General features: G+C 44.5%; 1 protein-coding gene across 8 annotated transcripts in view; it reads right to left on the bottom strand.

Annotated features, from left to right (window-relative positions):
• KCNAB2 (potassium voltage-gated channel subfamily A regulatory beta subunit 2) overlaps positions 1–20789 on the bottom strand; it is a 330950-nt gene that overhangs the window by 91497 nt on the left and 218664 nt on the right. For 2 of the 8 annotated variants that reach the window (XM_077458292.1, XM_077458293.1), the window contains exon 1: positions 15209–15435. The exons of the other annotated variants lie outside the window; for them this stretch is intronic. In XM_077458292.1, coding sequence (XP_077314418.1) covers positions 15209–15420 — 212 coding nt within the window. In that variant the 5' untranslated portion in view covers positions 15421–15435. Of the gene's footprint in view, positions 1–15208; positions 15436–20789 lie in introns of those variants that run through there. 8 annotated transcript variants of the gene reach the window in all.

Below are 20789 nucleotides of genomic sequence, written 5' to 3'. Positions count from 1 at the left end.
TGACTTATAGCGAGACCGCAATATCGCGGCAAAGTCAGGCACTAAAGCCGGATACACACTATACAATTTTCTGTAGATTTTTTTTTCCTTCAGATTTACCAAAACCATATAATACGAGGTCAACCCTTAAGAGTTTCAATGTGTATGCAATCAGGCCGGCCCTTCACTACATGGTTTTGGTAAATCTAAAAGAAATCAGACAACAAAAGTTGTACAGAGTGTATGGGGTATAAGGCTACTTTCGCACTGAGCCGCCCGGCCGTAGCGCTAAAAGCCACCCCCTAGCGATGTAACCGCGCTGTCACTGAAACCGGCCCACCGCTAAACTCTCGGTAGTCCCGATGGCCAGTACTTGCTTAGGCAGTCTACCACCCAGCAAGAATAAATCCAGGACAGGGTGGTTGCATTTCTAAAGGGATGCAGACCCTGCAGCTTTCCTCAATAGAACACAGAGGGTGCACCAGGTGACTATAATGAACCCAGACCCTCCTATTCAGAATCTGTCTGCACAGGACACGGGGGAACAAACGAGCAACAAAAAGGTTAGGAATCTGCTACGATGATTGTTATAATCCTTGCAATGTAGAGAGATCACCCAGAGGGGGAGGGGGGTTTTTTTCTGCCACAAAAGTGGAGTCATTCTACCATGACCCATTCCACTATTATTGTATTGTCTTGGAATGTTTATTACCTTATTGTTTGTTTGTGAAAACTTTCAATAAAAATGTATTGTTGGAAAAAAAAAGTGGAGTCGCTCTTTAAGATGGTCACACATTACAGCTAGACTATTCAATCTATGGAGCTCAGGGGAAACCTTATAGAAATCCGAATACGCTCAAGATCCAATCAAATCAGATTAAATATTCCTAACCTGATATTAGGCAGCAACTTATTTTTTTATTTTTTTTATAAATTAGATGTAAAGCTGAACTTCAGCTATGATCTGCATTGTATAACCACTTTCCCTCCGGAAGATTTACCCCCCTTCATGACCAGGCCAACTTTTGCGATAAGGCACTGTGTTACTGACAATTGCGCGGTGGTACGACGCTGCGCCCAAATAAAATGGATGTGTCTCTCCCCCCCACAAATAGAGCTTTCTTTTGGGGGTACAAAAAAATTGGACAAAAATTTTATTTTTTACTTCTGCCATAAACCACATCCAATAAAAATTTAATAAAAAAATAAATTTAGGCCAATATGCATTCTGCTGCAAAATTTTGGTAAAAAAAAAAAAATCCAATATATGTATATTGATCTGGTTTGTGCAAAGGTTATAGTGTCTATAAACAATGGGATATATATATTGGGATTTTTTTTTTTATACTAGTAATGGTGGCGACCAGCGACTTATAGTGGGACTGCGATATTGCGGTGGACAATCTGACACTTTGTGGGAACCAGTGACACCAATACAGTTACATAGGTTGAAAAAAAGACACAAGTCCATCCAGATCAACCACAAAAAAAAATAATAATAATATACAATACCATATACACAATTCTATACCCACAGTTGATTCAGAGGAAGGTGAAAAACCCCAGCAGAGCCATGATCCAATTTGCTCCAGCAGGGGAAAAAATTCCTTCCTGATCCCCCGAGTGGCAATCGGATTTTCCCCGGATCACCTTTACCTATAAATGTCAGTACCCAGTTATATTATGTACACTTAGGAAATAATCCAGGCCTTTCTTAAAGCAATCTATAGTTAAAGTGATCTCTGCTAAAAATATGCACTGTCACTGTACTAATGACACATCTAGAGTGATTAAAAGGGGTTAAATGTGTGCCTAGCCAGTGTTTATGTGTGGCTGTGAAGTCCATCAAGTGCAACCAAAAACAGGAAAAAAAAAAATAGAACATTATACAATCCTATACCCAACAGTTGATCAAAAGGAAAAAAAAAAAAAAAAAAAAAAAAATTAAAGCATGCTCCAATTTGCTACAGCAGGGGAAAAAAAATCCTTCCTGGTAGGGATGAGCCGAACACCCCCCCCTGTTCGGTTCGCACCAGAACCTGCGAACAGACCTAAACTTCGTGTGAACTTTAGAACCCTATTAAAGTCTATGGGACTCGAACGTTCACAATCTAAAGTGCTCATTTTAAAGGGTAATATGAAAGTTACTGTCCTAAAAAGTGTTTGGGGACCCGGGTCCTGCCCCAGGGGACATGGATCAATGCAAAAAAAAGTTTTAAAAACGGCCGTTTTTTCAGGAGCAGTGATTTTAATAATGATTAAAGTGAAACAATAAAAGTGTAATATTCCTTTAAATTTCATACCTGGGGGGTGTCTATAGTATGCCTGTGAAGGGGCGCATGTTTCTGGTGCTTAGAACTGTCCCTGCACAAAGTGTCATTTCTGCAGGAAAAAAAAGTCTTTAAAAATCACTTGCGGCTATATTGTCGGGTCCCGTAATACAGAGAACACTCAATGAGTGTTCTCTGTATTAGCCGACAATTCATTCATTGATTGCTAAAAAAATAAAAAATAAATAGCGTGGGGGTTCCCCTAAATTCAATTACCAGGCCCTTCAGGTCTGACATGGATATTAAGGGGAACCCCGTATCAAATTTAAAAAAAATTGACGTGGGGGTCCCCCTAAATATCCATACCAGACCCTTCAGGTCTGATATGGATATTAAAGGGAACCCCGCATCAAATTTTATAAAAAAATTGACGTGGGGGTCCCCCTAAAAATCCATATCAGACCCTTTATCCGAGCACGCAACCTGGCAGGCCGCATGAAAAGAGGGGGGGACGAGAGAGCGCCCCCCCCCCCCCTCCTGAACCGTACCAGGCCACATACCCTCAACATTGGGAGGATGCTTTGGGGGTCTGTGACCCCTCAAAGCACCATGTGCTGTGAATTTGCTGCGAACAGCCCAAATTGTTCACTGTTCGCTGAACAGGCAATGTTTGAGTCGAACATGAGTTTGACTCGAACTCGAAGCTCATCCCTACTTCCTGGTGCCCCGAGAGGCAAATCAGATGTTCCCTGGACCAAAGTTATTAGTATCCAGTTATATTATGTATATGAACGTGAATCCAGGCCTTTCGACACTGATGGGCATTGGTAGGCGGCACTGATGGGCAGGATTGAAGAGGAGACCCTGGTCAGAACTGGTGGCCAGCACAGATGGGCACTGGTAGGCAGCATTGATAGGTGACATTGATGCAAAGATACTGGTGGGCACAGATTTGGCAGCGGTGGTGGGCACAGATTTGGCAGCAGTGGTAGGCACAGATTTGTTGTGATGGTGTATAGGTATATATATATACACATCTCTGGAATGGGCTGGGGGCCTGCTCTCACTGCTGGCTTCTGCAGTGTTTATCATTTAGCAATGGTAGATCATATGAGTTCTATATGAGATTGCATGGTCTGTGTCCCCTGTAAATCCCCATTTGTTTTGTTTTTTTCTGTTAGTCCTTTATTTATTTTTCTTGGTTATGTTGTAGATTGTTAAATGAAACGCTTTAAAAAAAAAGATATATATATATTTTGAAAATAAATAAATAAAATGCCTAGACTAGGAGAATAGCGAGCAGGAAGTCAGCTGTGTGCAACCAAATATCTTTCCCCTCTTTTATTTTTTCTGTCTCCTGTAAGTATACTGCTTTGTACTCTCAAACCATCTGTCCCTATATCGGACGTGCTTGGTGGGACAGTGGGTCTGGAAATGGGCACAGTAGGCGTTACCATCCCTACCCCCTACAGGGGTAGTGGAGAAGACAAAAGGTAGGGATTTTTTATTTTTTTTGTATGGGGCGGGACTTGAGGTGCCCACTGGCAGCAGTACAGTGGCAGTGGATTAATATAATGATGATGTAAAATGTATGAATACGCATACAGTAATACTAATGAACCCTTCCTATACTCCAGTGACCTAATATATGATAATGTATACGCCGGAATATTACCTCAATCCATCTTCCGGACACTTCAGTATTAAATATCCCCGGGTGACCCCGCGTGGTGGACCCGGAGCCCATGTTTTTCTGTTTTTTATTTTTTTTTTTCTGTTATTTTTTGGCCTCCCACACAAATTATTTTTCTACTTACTTACGAGTGACTTGTTCTGGTTAAAGAGGAAGTAAACCCTTCCAAACAACTTGGACCTATAGGTAAGCCTAGATTAAGGCTTACCTGTAGGTCCAAGCAATATCTCCTAAACCTATATGGTTTAGGAGATATTTGCCCGAAAATGGGCACCGCTGTCTACGGCGCATGCGCCGTAGACAGCGGCGCGCAGGCGCACTAAATGCGGCAAATCCAAGAATGGATTTGCCTAATTTGTCGACTCCCGTGCGCATGCGCGGGAGTGACGTCATCGCGGCTTCGCCGTATGGCAGCGGTGCAGCTGCGAGACGCGACTCCCGTGCGCATGCGCGGGAGTGACGTCATCGCGGCTGCGCCGCTGTGATTCGTCGGAGCTGCGAGACGCCACCAGCAACATGGATGCGGCGGACTACAGGGGACAGCGGCGACTTCGCTGGCTCCTGTGTCAGGTAAGTGACACATAATGAGCTACTATGCGATGCATAGTAGTCCATTATGCTTTACCTTTGCAGGGAAAAAAAGAGGAAGTAAACCCATCAGTGTTTACTTCCTCTTTAAGACGTGTTGTGTATTTTTATATATATATATATATTTTTTTTTTATATTTATATTTATATTCATTCGCTATTCTCACACAACTGGGTGGGCTCAGAGCGCAGGGCTCTGTACCACGAGCCCACACTTTTCTGAAGCCCATTAGAGCCTCGGGCTCTTATCATATGCTTCGGAAAAAAAACAGACCCCCCCCCCCCCATTGGAGTCCATAGTCTGGTGTCCCTGCATGTAGATCAGGGGGCCAGACGCATGGATGGGGGGGGGCACCCCTATTGGACGGACCTCCACTGGTAGGAGGCAAGTTTCCACTTACAAGAAAAACATGTATGTTATGTCACACATTCTGATGCTTGTATATACAGGGCAGGACTTAGGGTGGTGGGGGCCCCTGGGCTTGAGTCACTTTCGGGCCCTACCTTTTATACATTACCGTATTTATCGGCGTATAAAACGCACTGGCGTATAACACACACCCCAAGTTTGAGAGTACATTTTAAGGAAAAAAACTTTTAGGAGGGAAGTTTAAGGAAAAAACTTCCATTTAAATGCCCATCAATGCAGCCTTATCAGTGTCCATCTGCAGCCTTGTCCATCCATCTGCAGCCTTTTCCCGGTGTCATCTGCAGTCTTGAAGTTTAAAAATGGTGCCGACAATATACTGTTTCCTCTGTATCTCGGCGGCTTTCGGGTCCTCTCGGCGGTGTAACGACATATCCCGCGACCCATCACAGTTTTCTATGGAAGTGACGTCCCGTCGCCACCATCTTGGTACACCCCACACTCGTTCACAGTGAGGATACACTAAGGCCGCGTACACACGGGCGGATTGTCTGCCCAACTAAGTTCGTCAGACAATCCGACAGACAGTCCGTCCAACTTTTGAATGAACGGACTTGACCACACACGACGAACAGACAGTCCGCTGAAAGCTTGCGCGATGACGTGTACGGCACGTACGACGGGACTAGAAATACGACGTCCAATACACTGCAATGCAACCTTCCGCCGTGTAAATCCTTTCTGAGCATGCGCCATACTTAGTCCGTCCAACTTGCCTACTCACGAGCGGACTGTCCGCTGAAACCAAGTTTGGACGGACAAAATTACGGAAATTCCGAAAGACTAAGTCCGTCAGACTGCACGCTGAAAAAGTCCGCTGAAGCCCACACACGAGCGGATTGTCCGCTGAAACACGGTTCAGCGGACTAAGTTGGGCAGACAATCCGCCCGTGTGTACGCGGCCTAAGAAGGGCTAAAATGGACATCTTGCATTTTACACGTATTTATAACAGTAAAGTGAATTTATATAGTGAAATACAGGACTTAGAACTCCGTCTGAGTACTTAGATCTTGAATTTTAAAAGCAGCGGTAAACCCGCTCATCTCACAGGTTTACTAATCTGACAGAAGTTCACTGCTTTTAAAATTCAACATCTAAGTAGTCAGACGGAGTTGTAAAGCCCCGTACACACGAGAGGACTTATGTCCGACAGACTTCCGAAGGAGTTCCGTCGGAGTTCTGCTGGAATTCCGACAGAGTTCTGCTGGACTTTTCGGCCGAGCGGACTTGGCCACACACGATCACACTAAACTCCGACGGATTCGAACGTGATGACGTACGACTGGATTCGAATAAGGAAGTTCATAGCCAGTAGGCAATAGCAGCCCTAGCGTTGGTTTTAGTCCGTCGGAGTAGCATACACACGAGCGGATTTTTCGAAGGGGACCGGGTCCGGCGGAGTTCCTTCGGAAAAATTTGAAGCATGTTCCATATTCTAAAGTCCTTCGGACTTTGGCGAGTCAAAAGTCCGTTGCAGCCCACACACGATCGGATAGTCTGACGGACTCAGTCCTTCGGACTTTGGATGTTGAAAAGTCCGCTCGTGTGTACGTCTTGTATTTCATAAGTCTTGTATTTCACTATATACTAACTTTAATGTTATAAATACGTGTAAAATGCAAAACTCCGGTGGGTGTAATAACATGTCCGCTTCCCCCCTTCTTAGTGTATCCGTACTGCGGACGAGTATGGGGTGTAGCAAGATGGCGGCCACAGAACGTCACTTCCATAGCAAACTGTGATGGGTTGCTGAATATGTAGTTTCAGCAGCTCTCGGGTCCTCTCAGCGTCTCTCGAGTCCTCTCAGCGGCTCTCGGGTCCTCTCAGCGGCTCTCGGGTCCTCTCAGCGTCTCTCGAGTCCTCTCAGCGTCTCTCGAGTCCTCTCAGCGGCTCTCGGGTCCTCTCGCAGTCCCGAGCAGAGCCAAGAGTAGCCGACTTTACTCAGCTCGGCTCACAATCACACCCAGTCCCTGTGTTATGTCCATCATAGGGCGGGACTGGGCGTGACTGTGAGCGGAGCCAAGTACACTCGGCTATGTATCTCGGCGGGGCCCATGGGCTTGAGCCCAGTCAAGACCAATGGTAAGTCTGGCCCTGTGTATATGTATGTTAGTAGTTCATAGGTGCAGGGCTGAATATAAATGATTTTGTCACTTTATCGGGTACTTACCTTGCACTACAGCGGCAGCCCTATATACATTTTAGTTCCACGGCGCGGGTTTAATTTTTACCTTTCATAAGAAAAACAGGCCTGCGATTGGACAATGTTATAAGGCATGAAAGGGTTAAAGCGGAAAATAGGGATTTTTCACGGAGCTATAGAAATTGTTATAAGGCAAACTTGGCTACTTTTGGTGCGGCCAGGTGAAACCGCATGAATACGAGACCAGAAACCATGTAGTCTAGGGCATTTCCATCATATAATGTAGAACGTCACCCCCCGATGGCCACAACCCTGGAAACAGAGGTCACTGTAGGATGGATTGGCATGAGCAATACGAGCAGGGACCCAATACCAGCATAGGAGCACCTGGTATGCCTCCTCCAAGGTGGCTGTATTAAACAAGCATTTGGCCACAGAAGACCAGGCATTCCACCCCCCCATACCCCATCCCCGGCTCCAGTCCGTCAAGTCTGTATCATATTTTTTGAGTTTTTTTTTTTTTTTTTTTTACAATTTTTAGTATTGTAATCTCAGGTTTAATATCCTACTTTAGTAACTTTATTCTATATTTATTGTTTGTTTTTTTGTATCTTATTTTGTATTCTTATAAAAGCAATAAACATAAATGATAGATATATATATATATATACACACACACACACACACACACATTATATATATATATATATATAAATATTCCCATGTGATCCAGGAGTAAATATTATTCAGCTCTCCAAAAGAATTGGTAATTATATTGCATGATCAATAATCCACACAAACGTAGGTGGTTGGCCCTTAATGAAAGGGGAATCATTACTTCATCTAAACACACTCCAATATGAATATTTCTATTTTGCCCAAACCGAGTACAGCTCTTGTCTGAATATATATGTAGAGAGGGAGATAAGACGATTAAAAAAAAAAAAAAAATACAAATAAAAAAAAAAGCCGTGATTAAGATCATCTGCATGGAGTATGTATGGATCCTCCAAGGTTTTCATGGCTTTCCATTGCAGATTCTGGTTTAGATCCCGGAACCCCAAGGCATACTGGTGGGTTAGTTGGCTTCCAGGTAAAAGGGCTGTGCTTTGGGAGGGTGGAAGGGACATCAGAGCGTCAGCTGCTTCCAGGACCGGTGTCTGTGTCGGAGCTAAAGAGATAAGCGAAATAAATCTCTACACTATACAGATAGGATTGTCTATAATCCCACCATAGGCGATGTGAGGAGCACTGAAAACCAAATGCATGGGGTTATGACATTTATGGGAAACACTCAGCCTCTTGTACATTGCTTTTCAGCACACTATATATATATATATATATATATATATATATATATGTAGTCACACAGGTGACTACAACTCCTTATTCTTTATATGTGCCCAATTCCCTTATTAGGGGTATTAGGAGTATTGTGATGTGTGAAGGAGGGGTCTCCAAACTTTGGAAACAAAGGGTCAGGTTACTGCCTTTCAAATTTCAGAGGGGCCGGAGTGAGGCCAGTGGGAGTAGATAATATCCCGGCATCAGTTGGAGTATACAATACCTCAAGATTGGTGGTCTACAGGAGTTAAAACTGTACATCATTGTTGTCAGTGGGAGGAATAGTACCCCATCATTGGTGTCAGTGGGGGGGAATAGTACCCCATCATTGGTGTCAGTGGGGGGGAATAGTGCCCCATCAATGGTGTCAGTGGGGGGAATAGTGCCCCATCATTGGTGTCAGTGGGAGGAATAGTACCCCATCATTGGTGTCAGTGGGGGGGAATAGTGCCCCATCAATGGTGTCAGTGGGGGGAATAGTGCCCCATCAATGGTGTCAGTGGGGGGAATAGTGCCCCATCATTGGTGTCAGTGGGAGGAATAGTGCCCCATCATTGGTGTCAGTGGGAGGAATGGTTCCCCATCAATGGTGTCAGTGGGGAGAATAGTGCCCCATAATTGGTGTCAGTGGGGGGAATAGTGCCCCATCAATGGTGTCAGTGGGGAGAATAGTGCCCCATAATTGGTGTCAGTGGGAGGAATAGTGCCCCATCATTGGTGTCAGTGGGAGGAATAGTGCCCCATCATTGGTGTCAGTGGGAGGAATAGTGCCCCATCATTGGTGTCAGTGGGAGGAATAGTGCCCCATCATTGGTGTCAGTGGGAGGAATGGTTCCCCATCATTGGTGTCAGTGGAAGGAATAGTGACCTGTCTTTGGAGGAATAGTGCCCAAACAGTGGGATAAAGACAAGCACAAGGCTGCAGACCACAGTTTGGAGAATCCTCATGTAGCTCAAATGTTTCCTGCATCATGGACGTTTGCATAGTAGATCAGCCTCAGTTCCGTGGACCTCTGGGGGTTCCTTGAGCAATGAGCGACTTCTGCCTTTCAGAGGAGTAACCAATGATCTTTATATCTACCTGTAACGTAGGGACTCTTCTCAATGACCGCAGATATAAGAAGCATTCCTCTCCTTGACCATCACAATAATGTGCCATGAGATGTAGATACTTTATTTATTAGCAGGGGGTCCTCTTTGAGCCCAGAAGGGCATTTCAAGGGTTCCTCCATGTAAAAAGGTAGATAAAGTCCAGAATAGATGGACCGGGGGGCTTCTTTCAACCTCGTCAACTATGTAACTTATCCCAGTAAAGTACAACTGAGTACAGGTGGAACGTTCTTCATTCCGACCTTCATAAAGAAAAGGGTGAAGGAGAACACCAGCCAGAACCTTTTTCTATTTTTGGTGAAGGGTTCGGATCCGGACAGTTTTATTGTTTTATTTTACTGCTTTCTAAAAGAAAACCCGAAGTGAGATAAAACCTCCCAAGTCAGGGAAAAGCCCACCTCGTCACCAGAACAGCCACCTCCTCTTCTGGTGACAACTCGAAAATGATAGACTTCCCCTGACTTGGTGACAATGGGAAGGGGGTCTTCTAGTAGAAGGTGCTGGGGGGGGGGGGGGTTTGGGGGGCCCCAGGGTACTCTTCAATAATCTGAGACCATCGCGGGGTCCCTGAATCGAATGTTCCGGTGACACCAGATAAATGAAGGCCACATTTACCTTAAGCAGGGCCGGTTGGGGGGAGGGGAGGCAATCAAATTTCCAATTTATGTACCATTACTAGACACGTGCAATTCATTTGGGCTGAATCTAAATTCGGACAATTTTGTGGTTATTTGGATGTAGTGTTGAAATTTGTTTCGTTTTTTTTTTTTTTTGTTTTCTACCGAATTCCATATTTTTGGAACAATTCGAATTTAGATCAATTGAAGAAATGGTCAGACCTAGAGTTGTGTGTGAAGAATAGCTTGGTCGTTAGCGAGCGCGCCCGCTGCGTCCTCAATAACGAATGACTCGGCAGCTGTCAGCGGGTTTCCCCACTAACAGCTGAATGTAAACAAGAGAACTGCTGGCAAATAGAAATTCAGGAAGAAAAAACAAAAACAAAAAAAAAAAACAACAGCATGGGGGTCCCGCCTCCTGAATATGAAGGCCTTGGTATGGTATGGAATGGTATGGAATGGTATGGAATGGGGGGGGGGGGGGCACACTGTTTTTTTTTCCCCTGAATTTCTATTTTCCAGCATTCTTTTGTTTACATTGGGCTGCCCCGCCCCTTTCCTGGCCCACATAAAGGTCTGGTATGGGGTTTTTGAAAAAAAAAAATTGGTGAGCAGTTACTCCTAAAATCCATACCAGACCCCAAAAGGCCTGGTATGGATTGGGGGGGGGGGACCTCACACTGTTTTTTTTTCTGAAGTTTTTATTGCCATAAATTCTTTTTTTTTGCATTCAGCTGTCAGCAGGGAAACTTGCTGACAGCTGATGAGTCATCAGTTGCTAAGGACGCAGCGCTCGGTCATCGGTTGCTAAGGATGCGGCGCTCGGTTGCTAAGGATGCGGCGCTCGGTCATCGGTTGCTAAGGACGCAGCGCTCGGTCATCGGTTGCTAAGGACGCGGCGCTCGGTCATCGGTTGCTAAGGACGCGGCGCTCGGCTTCCCCCCGATATTCTTCACAAAGAATTCAGATCGGTCATTTTTTTTCAATCGATCTGAATTTGAATGATTCTGAAAATCTGGAATTCGTTAGAGAATGAATAAACAAAACGAAACCAATTCGGAAACAAATCAACCGAACGAAGATTAGTAACATAACGAATGCAAAACGAAACGACACAAATGTTTCCATTCTAAACACGACATCCTCCTTTGGTGTGAAATCATTTCTTATCTTGACTGTAAGGCTCCATTTACAGCCAGGCAATCTGAATTGTGGGCAGAACCGCCGTGATTCTGCCCGTGATTCCAAGTCGCTGCAAAACGCGGGACGCGTTTGTGATGCCGTTACTTGGGTGCCCCAATCGCGGTGCGATTTTGCAATGATTGTCTCACCATAAAAATCGCACTGCAATCGCAGCCAAACCACAAATGTTTGAAGCTTGTTTTGGGCGACAGCTTTGCGATTTGCCGCTATTTATTGCTCGTCAATCGCAGCAAAACCACGCCGCGACTGGGGTGCCATTAAGAAGTAATGGCATCACACATCGGTCCTGCTTTCTGCCACGACTTGGAATTGCGAGCAGAATCCCGGCTATTTCCTCCCGCGAAATCGCCTAGGTGGGAATGGAGCCTTAGTCATTTACTGATTGTTCATTGAGATGCTGGGTATTAGTGTTATCTTCGATCTGCTATCCACGTATAAAGTTTAAATATACAAACTGAAGACACTCAGCGCCAAAGAGCGATCCCGTGACACTCCGCGTGTGGTAATCATCGCATAACGATTTTCAATCCCTAAATCTAACAGTTTAATTGGTTCACACCCGTTGGTGTGACTGAGCATGTATGGGCGCCTCCATGAGACATGAGTAGGACAGTCCATTCATTGCAGTGGGCTTCCCAACGCACGGGAAAAGTCTCTGACTTTTTTTTACCGTAAATGTGCTTCACCAACAGCACCGTGTGATTTGGCGCTTGTAAAAACACGTGTGCTTGCAGATACATAGGGTGCCATGGCACCGCCACGTGTCTATGAAAAGAGTAACGTGTTTATTATGCATAGATGTGAACTTAGTCTGACCTATGGCAGCTGCTCAAGACCATTTCTGTCTAATCAATACCATGAAAGCACCCCCTCCCCCCTTTCTAAAAATAAGCACCACTCCCCTCTATGAGCATGAATGTACATGTTCGGCCAAGCCGAGAGTACGCGTTTAGCCAACCCCGGAGTACGCGTTTAGCCAACCCCACAGTACGCGTTTAGCCAACCCCACAGTACGCGTTTAGCCAACCCCACAGTACGCGTTTAGCCAACCCCACAGTACGCGTTTAGCCAACCCCACAGTACGCGTTTAGCCAACCCCACAGTACGCGTTTAGCCAACCCCACAGTACGCGTTTAGCCAACCCGACAGTACGCGTTTAGCCAACCCGACAGTACGCGTTTAGCCAACCCCAGAGTACGCGTTTAGCCAACCCCAGAGTACGCGTTTAGCCAACCCCAGAGTACGCGTTTAGCCAACCCCAGAGTACGTGTTTAGCCAACCCCAGAATACGTGTTTAGCCAACCCCAGAATACGTGTTTAGCCAACCCGAGAGTACGCGTTTAGCCAAGCCGAGTGTATGTGTTTAGCCAAGCCCAGAGTACGTTTTTGGAACAGCTGGAGCAATGCCCAGGACCATCTATGAATACCTATAAAGTGAACCCGTATCTAGCAAAATAAGCTGACACTGCATATCTGGCTCCTTTCCTGTGCTCCCCCTCCCCCCAGTTCTGCTGCTGGACTAAAAAAAATCCCATGAAAATGATCTGAAAGTCAACATTAACCACATCCCGCCCGGCCTATAGCAGAATGAAGCCTGTGCGGTCGCTCTCTCATTCTGATGCCTTTCAGAAAAAAAGCCGCTCATGTGCACCCCCGGGGGGCATGCAGCGCAGTGATTGGTAGACACACCACACCTCTGATCATTGTAAAGAGCTATCACAGAGGTGCATTACCATGTGATCAGCTGTGTCCAATCACAGCTAATCACAGTGTAACTAGAAGTGCCGGTTATCGGCATTCCTCAATTCACACCGATGGCGAGGAAGTAGAGGCGAGCCAATAAGTGGCTGACAGGGGGATCTGCACTGATCAGTGTAGTGATTATCAGTGCAGCCCCATCAGTGATTCCCACCAGTGATGCCTTTTAGTGCCCATCAGTGCCACCTATCAGTGCCGCATATTAGTGCCTCCTCATCTGTGCCATCGGTGAAGGAGAAAAAATACTTCTTTACAAAATTGTATAACAGAAATAAAGAACAACTATTTTTTTTCAACATTTTTGGTATTTTTTCATTTATAAAAAAATAAATAAAAAAAAAACCCCCAGCGGTGATTAATTACCACCAAAAGAAAGCTCTATTTGCGGGAACAAAATGATAAAAATGTCATATGAATACAGTGTTATATGACCGCGTAATTGTCATTCAAAGTGTGACAGCGCTGAAAGCTGAAATGAAGGGGTAAAAGTGCCCGGTATTGAGGAGGTACAGGTGTACCCCATAGAGGGAGGAGGTACAGGTGTACCCCATAGTGGAAGGAGGTAGAGGTGTACCCCATAGAGGGAGGAGGTACAGGTGTACCCCATAGTGGGAGGAGGTACAGGTGTACCCCATAGTGGGAGGAGGTACAGGTGTACCCCATAGTGGGAGGAGGTACAGGTGTACCCCATAGTGGGAGGAGGTACAGGTGTACCCCATAGTGGCAAGCGGTACAGGTGTACCCCATAGTGGCAGGCGGTACAGGTGTACCCCCATAGAGGGAGAAGGTACAGGTGTACCCCATAGTGGGAGGAGGTACAGGTGTACCCCACAGTGGGAGGCGGTAAAGGTGTACCCCATAGAGGGAGGAGGTACAGGCATACCCCATAGTGGGAGGAGGTACAGGTGTAACCTAGTGGGAGGAGGTACAGGTGTACCCTACAGTGGGAGGCGGTAAAGGTGTACCCCATAGAGGGAGGAGGTGCAGGTGTACCCCATAGTGGCAGGCGGTACAGGTGTACCCCATAGTGGGGAGAGGTACTGGTGTAACCAACCATAGTGGGAGGAGGTACAGGAGATCTGGAGTATGAAGAAAAAGACAGCACAAGCAGTCATGGGCTGACAAAAAGCATGCTGATAGGAGGAGAGAGCAGAGTGACGGAGGCATGAGCTCATCAGTCTGCTGCTTCTCCTTGCAGTCCCTGTACAACAGATCTGGAGTGTGATAGGAAGAAGCAGCACAATGAGCACAAAAATCAGTTAATGTACTGACAATGAGCATGCTGATAGGAGAAGAGAGCAGGGTGATAGAGATAATGAGTATGCCGATAGGAGGAGAGAGCAGGGTGATAGAGATAATGAGTATGCCGATAGGAGGAGAGAGCAGGGTGATAGAGATAATGAGTATGCCGATAGGAGGAGAGAGCAGGGTGATGGAGATAATGAGCATGCTGATAGGAGAAGAGAGCAGGGTGATAGAGATATGATCTTATCATTCTGCTGCTTCTCCTTTCACTGTCCAGTCACAGGGTGAGGAAAAGACTGATAAGCGTTACTGAACTGCCGCAGAGAAATATCAGGTCTGCTGCCGTGCCACACAGGGCTGTGCTGTGCAGCGGAGCTGTGTAAATATCAGAACTGGATGGACAAAAACACAAATCCTTTTTGCTGAAGTCCAGCTTTACCTCCGTTATCTATACTTTTAATGTTAAATAAAAGTGTCTCCGAAATGACTTGGCACTCCATCCAGACGCAGCCCTGCGTCCAAACTAAAGGAGGGCACCGTGCCCGGCTCTGTAATCTTCCTGATCCCAGATTTAGCGGGCAGCGGACGCCACGCACAGATTGTGTCTCTGCACTCTCCCCATACAGATTGCAATGCAACGTATGTGTAATGTCTATTTAAAGCCAAAAGTCGTGCCGGAGCCTGACCACAACACAGGAGGATGATCCCCAGGACCCCCCCACCCCGCAGGTTGGCAGCCTTTGTTAGACTGACAGACGGTAAGTGAAGACACAAATCTCAGAATGAATGGGTAATGTGACCATATTACCCCCCTCCCTCCCCCCCCTTACCTATACTTCATCCCGGGCTGGCGTAAGCTGGCTTCGCTTGGGCTCGGAACATTTTGCACCGACAGATGTCCGAGACTTCGGGCCACCATGGCCACCGTCCGGAACTTCGTCCGCGCCGCAAGGCTGGGGCTGCTGACATTCTGCCTGTTCAGCCGATCCTCCGCACTCCGAGTTTTCAAACCGTGCTCCGAGCAAGCAAAGGAGACCTGCATGGCGCCCCTCTCAGCGCGCAGCGCTCCCCCGCCCCTACTTCCTTACGGGTCTTCTATGGTCGCGTTTTTTCCACGGTGGCCTTCTGGCCAAGAAATAAAATTTAAATTAAAAAAAAAAAAAATCCCTCGTGTAGATTCCGCTTTGTTGCTAAAAGCCAGCAGCAACCCTAACCCAGGCAACAGATATTATACGGCATTATCTGATCTTCGGAAAAGCAGGAGAAAAAAAAAAAAAAAAGCTCCTTTAATCTCTTTCAAACCAAACAGCTCCAAGGAAAAAAAAAAGCAAAAACATTCCAGATACGGCAACATTCACATCACCTCGGTGCTTGCTGAAAAGAAGAGCAATTAAAAAAGAAAAATAATAAATCTGCTTAAAAGGGATAAAAAAGAGAAAAAGAATAAAAAAAGAAAAAAAAAAAGGAAAAAAAAAATATATTTTTTAAAACGCTAGAAAAATCTATTTGAAAGAAAAAAAAAAAAAGAAAAGAAAAAAGAAATGTACAAATTGGTGATGGCTTTGGACAAGCAAGGGGGGGTTAAAGTCAAGAGAAGAGAGTAAACTTCCCCGGGAGGAAAGGCACGTCGGCTGCTCGGAGTCTGGCTTGCAGGAGAGTTGCACAGGCTGGCATGCTGCTCACTTCTCCTCCTCGGAGAGCCAAGGCAACCTTCTGTGCTGAAGAGCCGAGGCAACCGCTTGCGGTGAAGAACCAAGGCGTCCTTCTGCACCAGAGAACGAAAGCGATCTTCTGCGCCGGAGAACCAAGGCGATCTTCTGCGCCGGAGAACCAAGGCGATCTTCTGCGCCGGAGAACCAAGGCGATCTTCTGCGCCGGAGAACCAAGGCGATCTTCTGCGCCGGAGAACCAAGGCGATCTTCTGCGCCGGAGAACCAAGGCGTCCTTCTGTGCCGGAGAACCAAGGCGTCCTTCTGCGCCGGAGAACCAAGGAGTCCTTCTGCGCCGGAGAACCAAGGCGATCTTCTGCGCCGGAGAACCAAGGCGTCCCTTCTGCGCCGGAGAACCAAGGCGATCTTCTGCGCCGGAGAACCAAGGCGCTCTTCTGCGCCGGAGAACCAAGGCGATCTTCTGCGCCGGAGAACCAAGGCGTCCTTCTGCGCCGGAGAAACAAGGCGTCCTCCTGCGCCGGAAAATCAAGGCGTCCTTCTGCGCCGGAGAACCAAGGCGATCTTCTGCACCGGAGAAACAAGGCGTCCTTCTGCGCCGGAGAACCAAGGCGTCCTTCTGCGCCGGAGAACCAAGGCGATCTTCTGCGCCGGAGAACCAAGGCGATCTTCTGCGCCAGAGAACCAAGGCGATCTTCTGCGCCGGAGAACCAAGGCGTCCTTCTGCGCCGGAGAACCAAGGCGATCTTCTGCACCGGAGAACCAAGGCGTCCTTCTGTGGTGGAGAGCCAAGGCGACCTTCTGCGCCAGAGAGCACACAGCACCTCTAGTGATCCTCCTCGGCTCACAAGCTTCTTGAAGTCAATTAGGTGGCCAGTCAACTGCACAGAAGTCGGAGATTCATTATTAGTAAAGGGAAAGGCTCTGTGCTGTCTTCTACTGGATGATTAGAGGACTGCCATTGTCCCCGGGCACCAACCTCCGGACACTAAACACGCTAATTACCTGCCAACGCTTTGCAATATTACAAATTAATGACAGGTGGAGAGAGTGGGGGGAGGGGGGGGTCTACTTCCGAAAAAACACAGTCATGCAGTTAAAGGGAGGAGGTTGGGATGGGGGGGTAAAAACATTGTCACATGACAATTACAAAAAAAGTCACATGAACATAACTGGTTAAATGGTGAAACGCGATCCGGTCTTCAGTTGTATTTTTGTTATGGCCCTGGATGGTGGCCAAAGAAATAGGTGAAGAGATGGGAGGTGAGCTCCGGGGGATGCGGGAGGGGGGAAGATTTTTCTTTTTTTTTTCTTGTTCAAAGGTTTTTATTGAAAGATCAACATATAGTAAGAAGTATAATGTATCAATTAAAAGTGTCTGAGTAGTTACATTTCCATTAAAGAAGCATTGTATAAATATAACACACAGATGGTAAAATTTATGTTACCGTAGATAAGTTCCCTTTTTACCAAAATGATACAGAGCTGTCAGACTGTTTCAATACATTAATATTTGGAGGATCGTTATCAGTTAATGAAGGAAAATGAGATCTATTTGTGTCGGAGTTCTTATATGTGTTAAACATTTGAATAAAGTATATGTATCAAACTACTGAGTGTGATATTTTAAATATATTCCACATCACCTGTTGCTGTTCGGTATCTTATGAAATGATAATAAGAGGGAAATAAGGAAGAGAAGAAAAGAGAAAGAAATAACATAAGGTGAGGAAAGTTGGGTGTGTTTGGGGGGGGGGGGGGGGGGGTGTTTCAGAGACATAATTTATTCATATAATTTAATCATTGTTGCATGTTATAAAAATATGTTGTTATAAAAATGTTAGTTACCATGACTGGAGTAACTGGTAGTCAAAGTTTATAGCTAGGTGTCAGGATTTAAAAAAAAATTATATATATATATATATATATATATACACACACACGCAGTGGTCTTTCAAATGTATTTTTTGGGGGAAAAATACACTTCAATGAATTAAAAAAATAAAATAAAAAAATAAACATTAAAGTTAGCCCAATTTGTTTGTATAATGTGAAAGATGATGTTACGCCATGAGGATCGTAATCTTTCTTCTAAGTAATAAAAATTGTGAGTCTCAATCGTGAAGCTCTAGCATGTGTCTATATTATATATATATATATATATATATATATATATATATATATATATATATATATATATATATATATATATATATAAACACACATATATATACACATACAGAATGTTTGTAATCTTATATCATATAACATACATACATGTATGTGTAATGTGTGTGTTATTTTACATATGTATATATAGAATATGTGTGTGTTTATTGTTTATATGGATATATGATTGTTATATAATACTAATGTAGTATTATTTAAAAAAAAAAAAAAGTATAAATCCATATATATATATATATATATATATATATATATATATATATATGGATGGATTTATACTTTTTTTTTTTAAATAATACTACATTAGTATTATATAACAATCATATATCCATATAAACAATAAACACACACATATTCTATATATACATATGTAAAACAACACACACATATATACAGATATATATACTGTATCTATCAAAAAGGTGGACCGCATGTCCTGTGTGTCGGGTGTTGGGAACAGGCGGACTCCAATCTGCCGTACTACACACTTCCAAAAATAATTTCAACAACTACAAATAAAGAAAGTAACTATAAAGCAATTCATTTTTGGAGTGTGGCGACTCACTGAATGGTAAGTATTCATAGATACACACATATATAAATATGTATTTTATATAAAAAAAAATAATAATATATATATATATATATATAAAATCACTTACATTTATTACAATGACACATTTTGGTACATAAGGATTATTTTATTTTAATACAATGACACCAACAATAAGGATTATTTTTTTACAATGACACCAACGATGGGGATTATTTTATCCCACTGACACCAATGACAGGGATTATTTCAATCCACCGATTGGAAAGACGGAGCCCATTTTACTAATACTTACATTAGCAATGGGGATTATTTTTTAAACCACTGACCGTAATCTTGGGGATTATTTTATCCCACTGACACCAACACTGGGGATTATTTTATTCCACTGACACCAACACTGGGGATTATTTTATCCCACTGACACCAACACTGGGGATTATTTTATCCCACTGACACCAACACTGGGGATTATTTTATCCCACTGACACCAACACTGGGGATTATTTTATCCCACTGACACCAACACTGGGGATTATTTTATCCCACTGACACCAACGCTGGGGATTATTTTATTCCACTGACACCAACACTGGGAATTATTTTATCCCACTGACACCAACACTGGGATTATTTTATTCCACTGACACCAACACTGGGATTATTTTATCCCACTGACACCAACACTGGGGATTATTTTATCCCACTGACACCAACACTGGGGATTATTTTATCCCACTGACACCAACACTGGGGATTATTTTATCCCACTGACAGCAACACTGGGGATTATTTTATCCCACTGACACCAACGCTGGGGATTATTTTATTCCACTGACACCAACGCTGGGATTATTTTATTCCACTGACACCAACACTGGGGATTATTTTATTCCACTGACACCAACACTGGGGATTATTTTATCCCACTGACACCAACACTAGGGATTATTTTATCCCACTGACACCAACACTGGGGATTATTTTATCCCACTGACACCAACACTGGGGATTATTTTATCCCACTGACACTAACACTGGGGATTATTTTATCCCACTGACACCAACACTGGGGATTATTTTATCCCACTGACACCAACGCTGGGGATTATTTTATTCCACTGACACCAACACTGGGGATTATTTTATCCCACTGACACTAACACTGGGGATTATTTTATCCCACTGACACCAACACTGGGGATTATTTTATCCCACTGACACCAACGCTGGGGATTATTTTATTCCACTGACACCAACACTGGGGATTATTTTATCCCACTGACACCAACACTGGGATTATTTTATTCCACTGACACCAACACTGGGATTATTTTATCCCACTGACACCAACACTGGGGATTATTTTATCCCACTGACACCAACACTGGGGATTATTTTATCCCACTGACACCAACACTGGGGATTATTTTATCCCACTGACAGCAACACTGGGGATTATTTTATCCCACTGACACCAACGCTGGGGATTATTTTATTCCACTGACAGCAACACTGGGGATTATTTTATCCCACTGACACCAACGCTGGGATTATTTTATTCCACTGACACCAACACTGGGGATTATTTTATTCCACTGACACCAACACTGGGGATTATTTTATCCCACTGACACCAACACTGGGGATTATTTTATCCCACTGACACCAACACTGGGGATTATTTTATCCCACTGACACCAACACTGGGGATTATTTTATCCCACTGACACCAACACTGGGGATTATTTTATCCCACTGACACCAACACTGGGGATTATTTTATCCCACTGACACTAACACTGGGGATTATTTTATCCCACTGACACCAACACTGGGGATTATTTTATCCCACTGACACCAACGCTGGGGATTATTTTATTCCACTGACACCAACACTGGGAATTATTTTATCCCACTGACACCAACACTGGGATTATTTTATTCCACTGACACCAACACTGGGATTATTTTATCCCACTGACACCAACACTGGGGATTATT

This window comes from Lithobates pipiens, unplaced genomic scaffold (assembly GCF_037356315.1).
Source record: "Lithobates pipiens isolate NorthernLeopardFrog02 unplaced genomic scaffold, aLitPip1_a1.2 Scaffold_27, whole genome shotgun sequence".
Lineage (NCBI taxonomy): Eukaryota > Metazoa > Chordata > Amphibia > Anura > Ranidae > Lithobates > Lithobates pipiens.
Note: the sequence above shows the minus strand (reverse complement) of the source record. Positions and strands in the feature narration are given on the sequence as shown.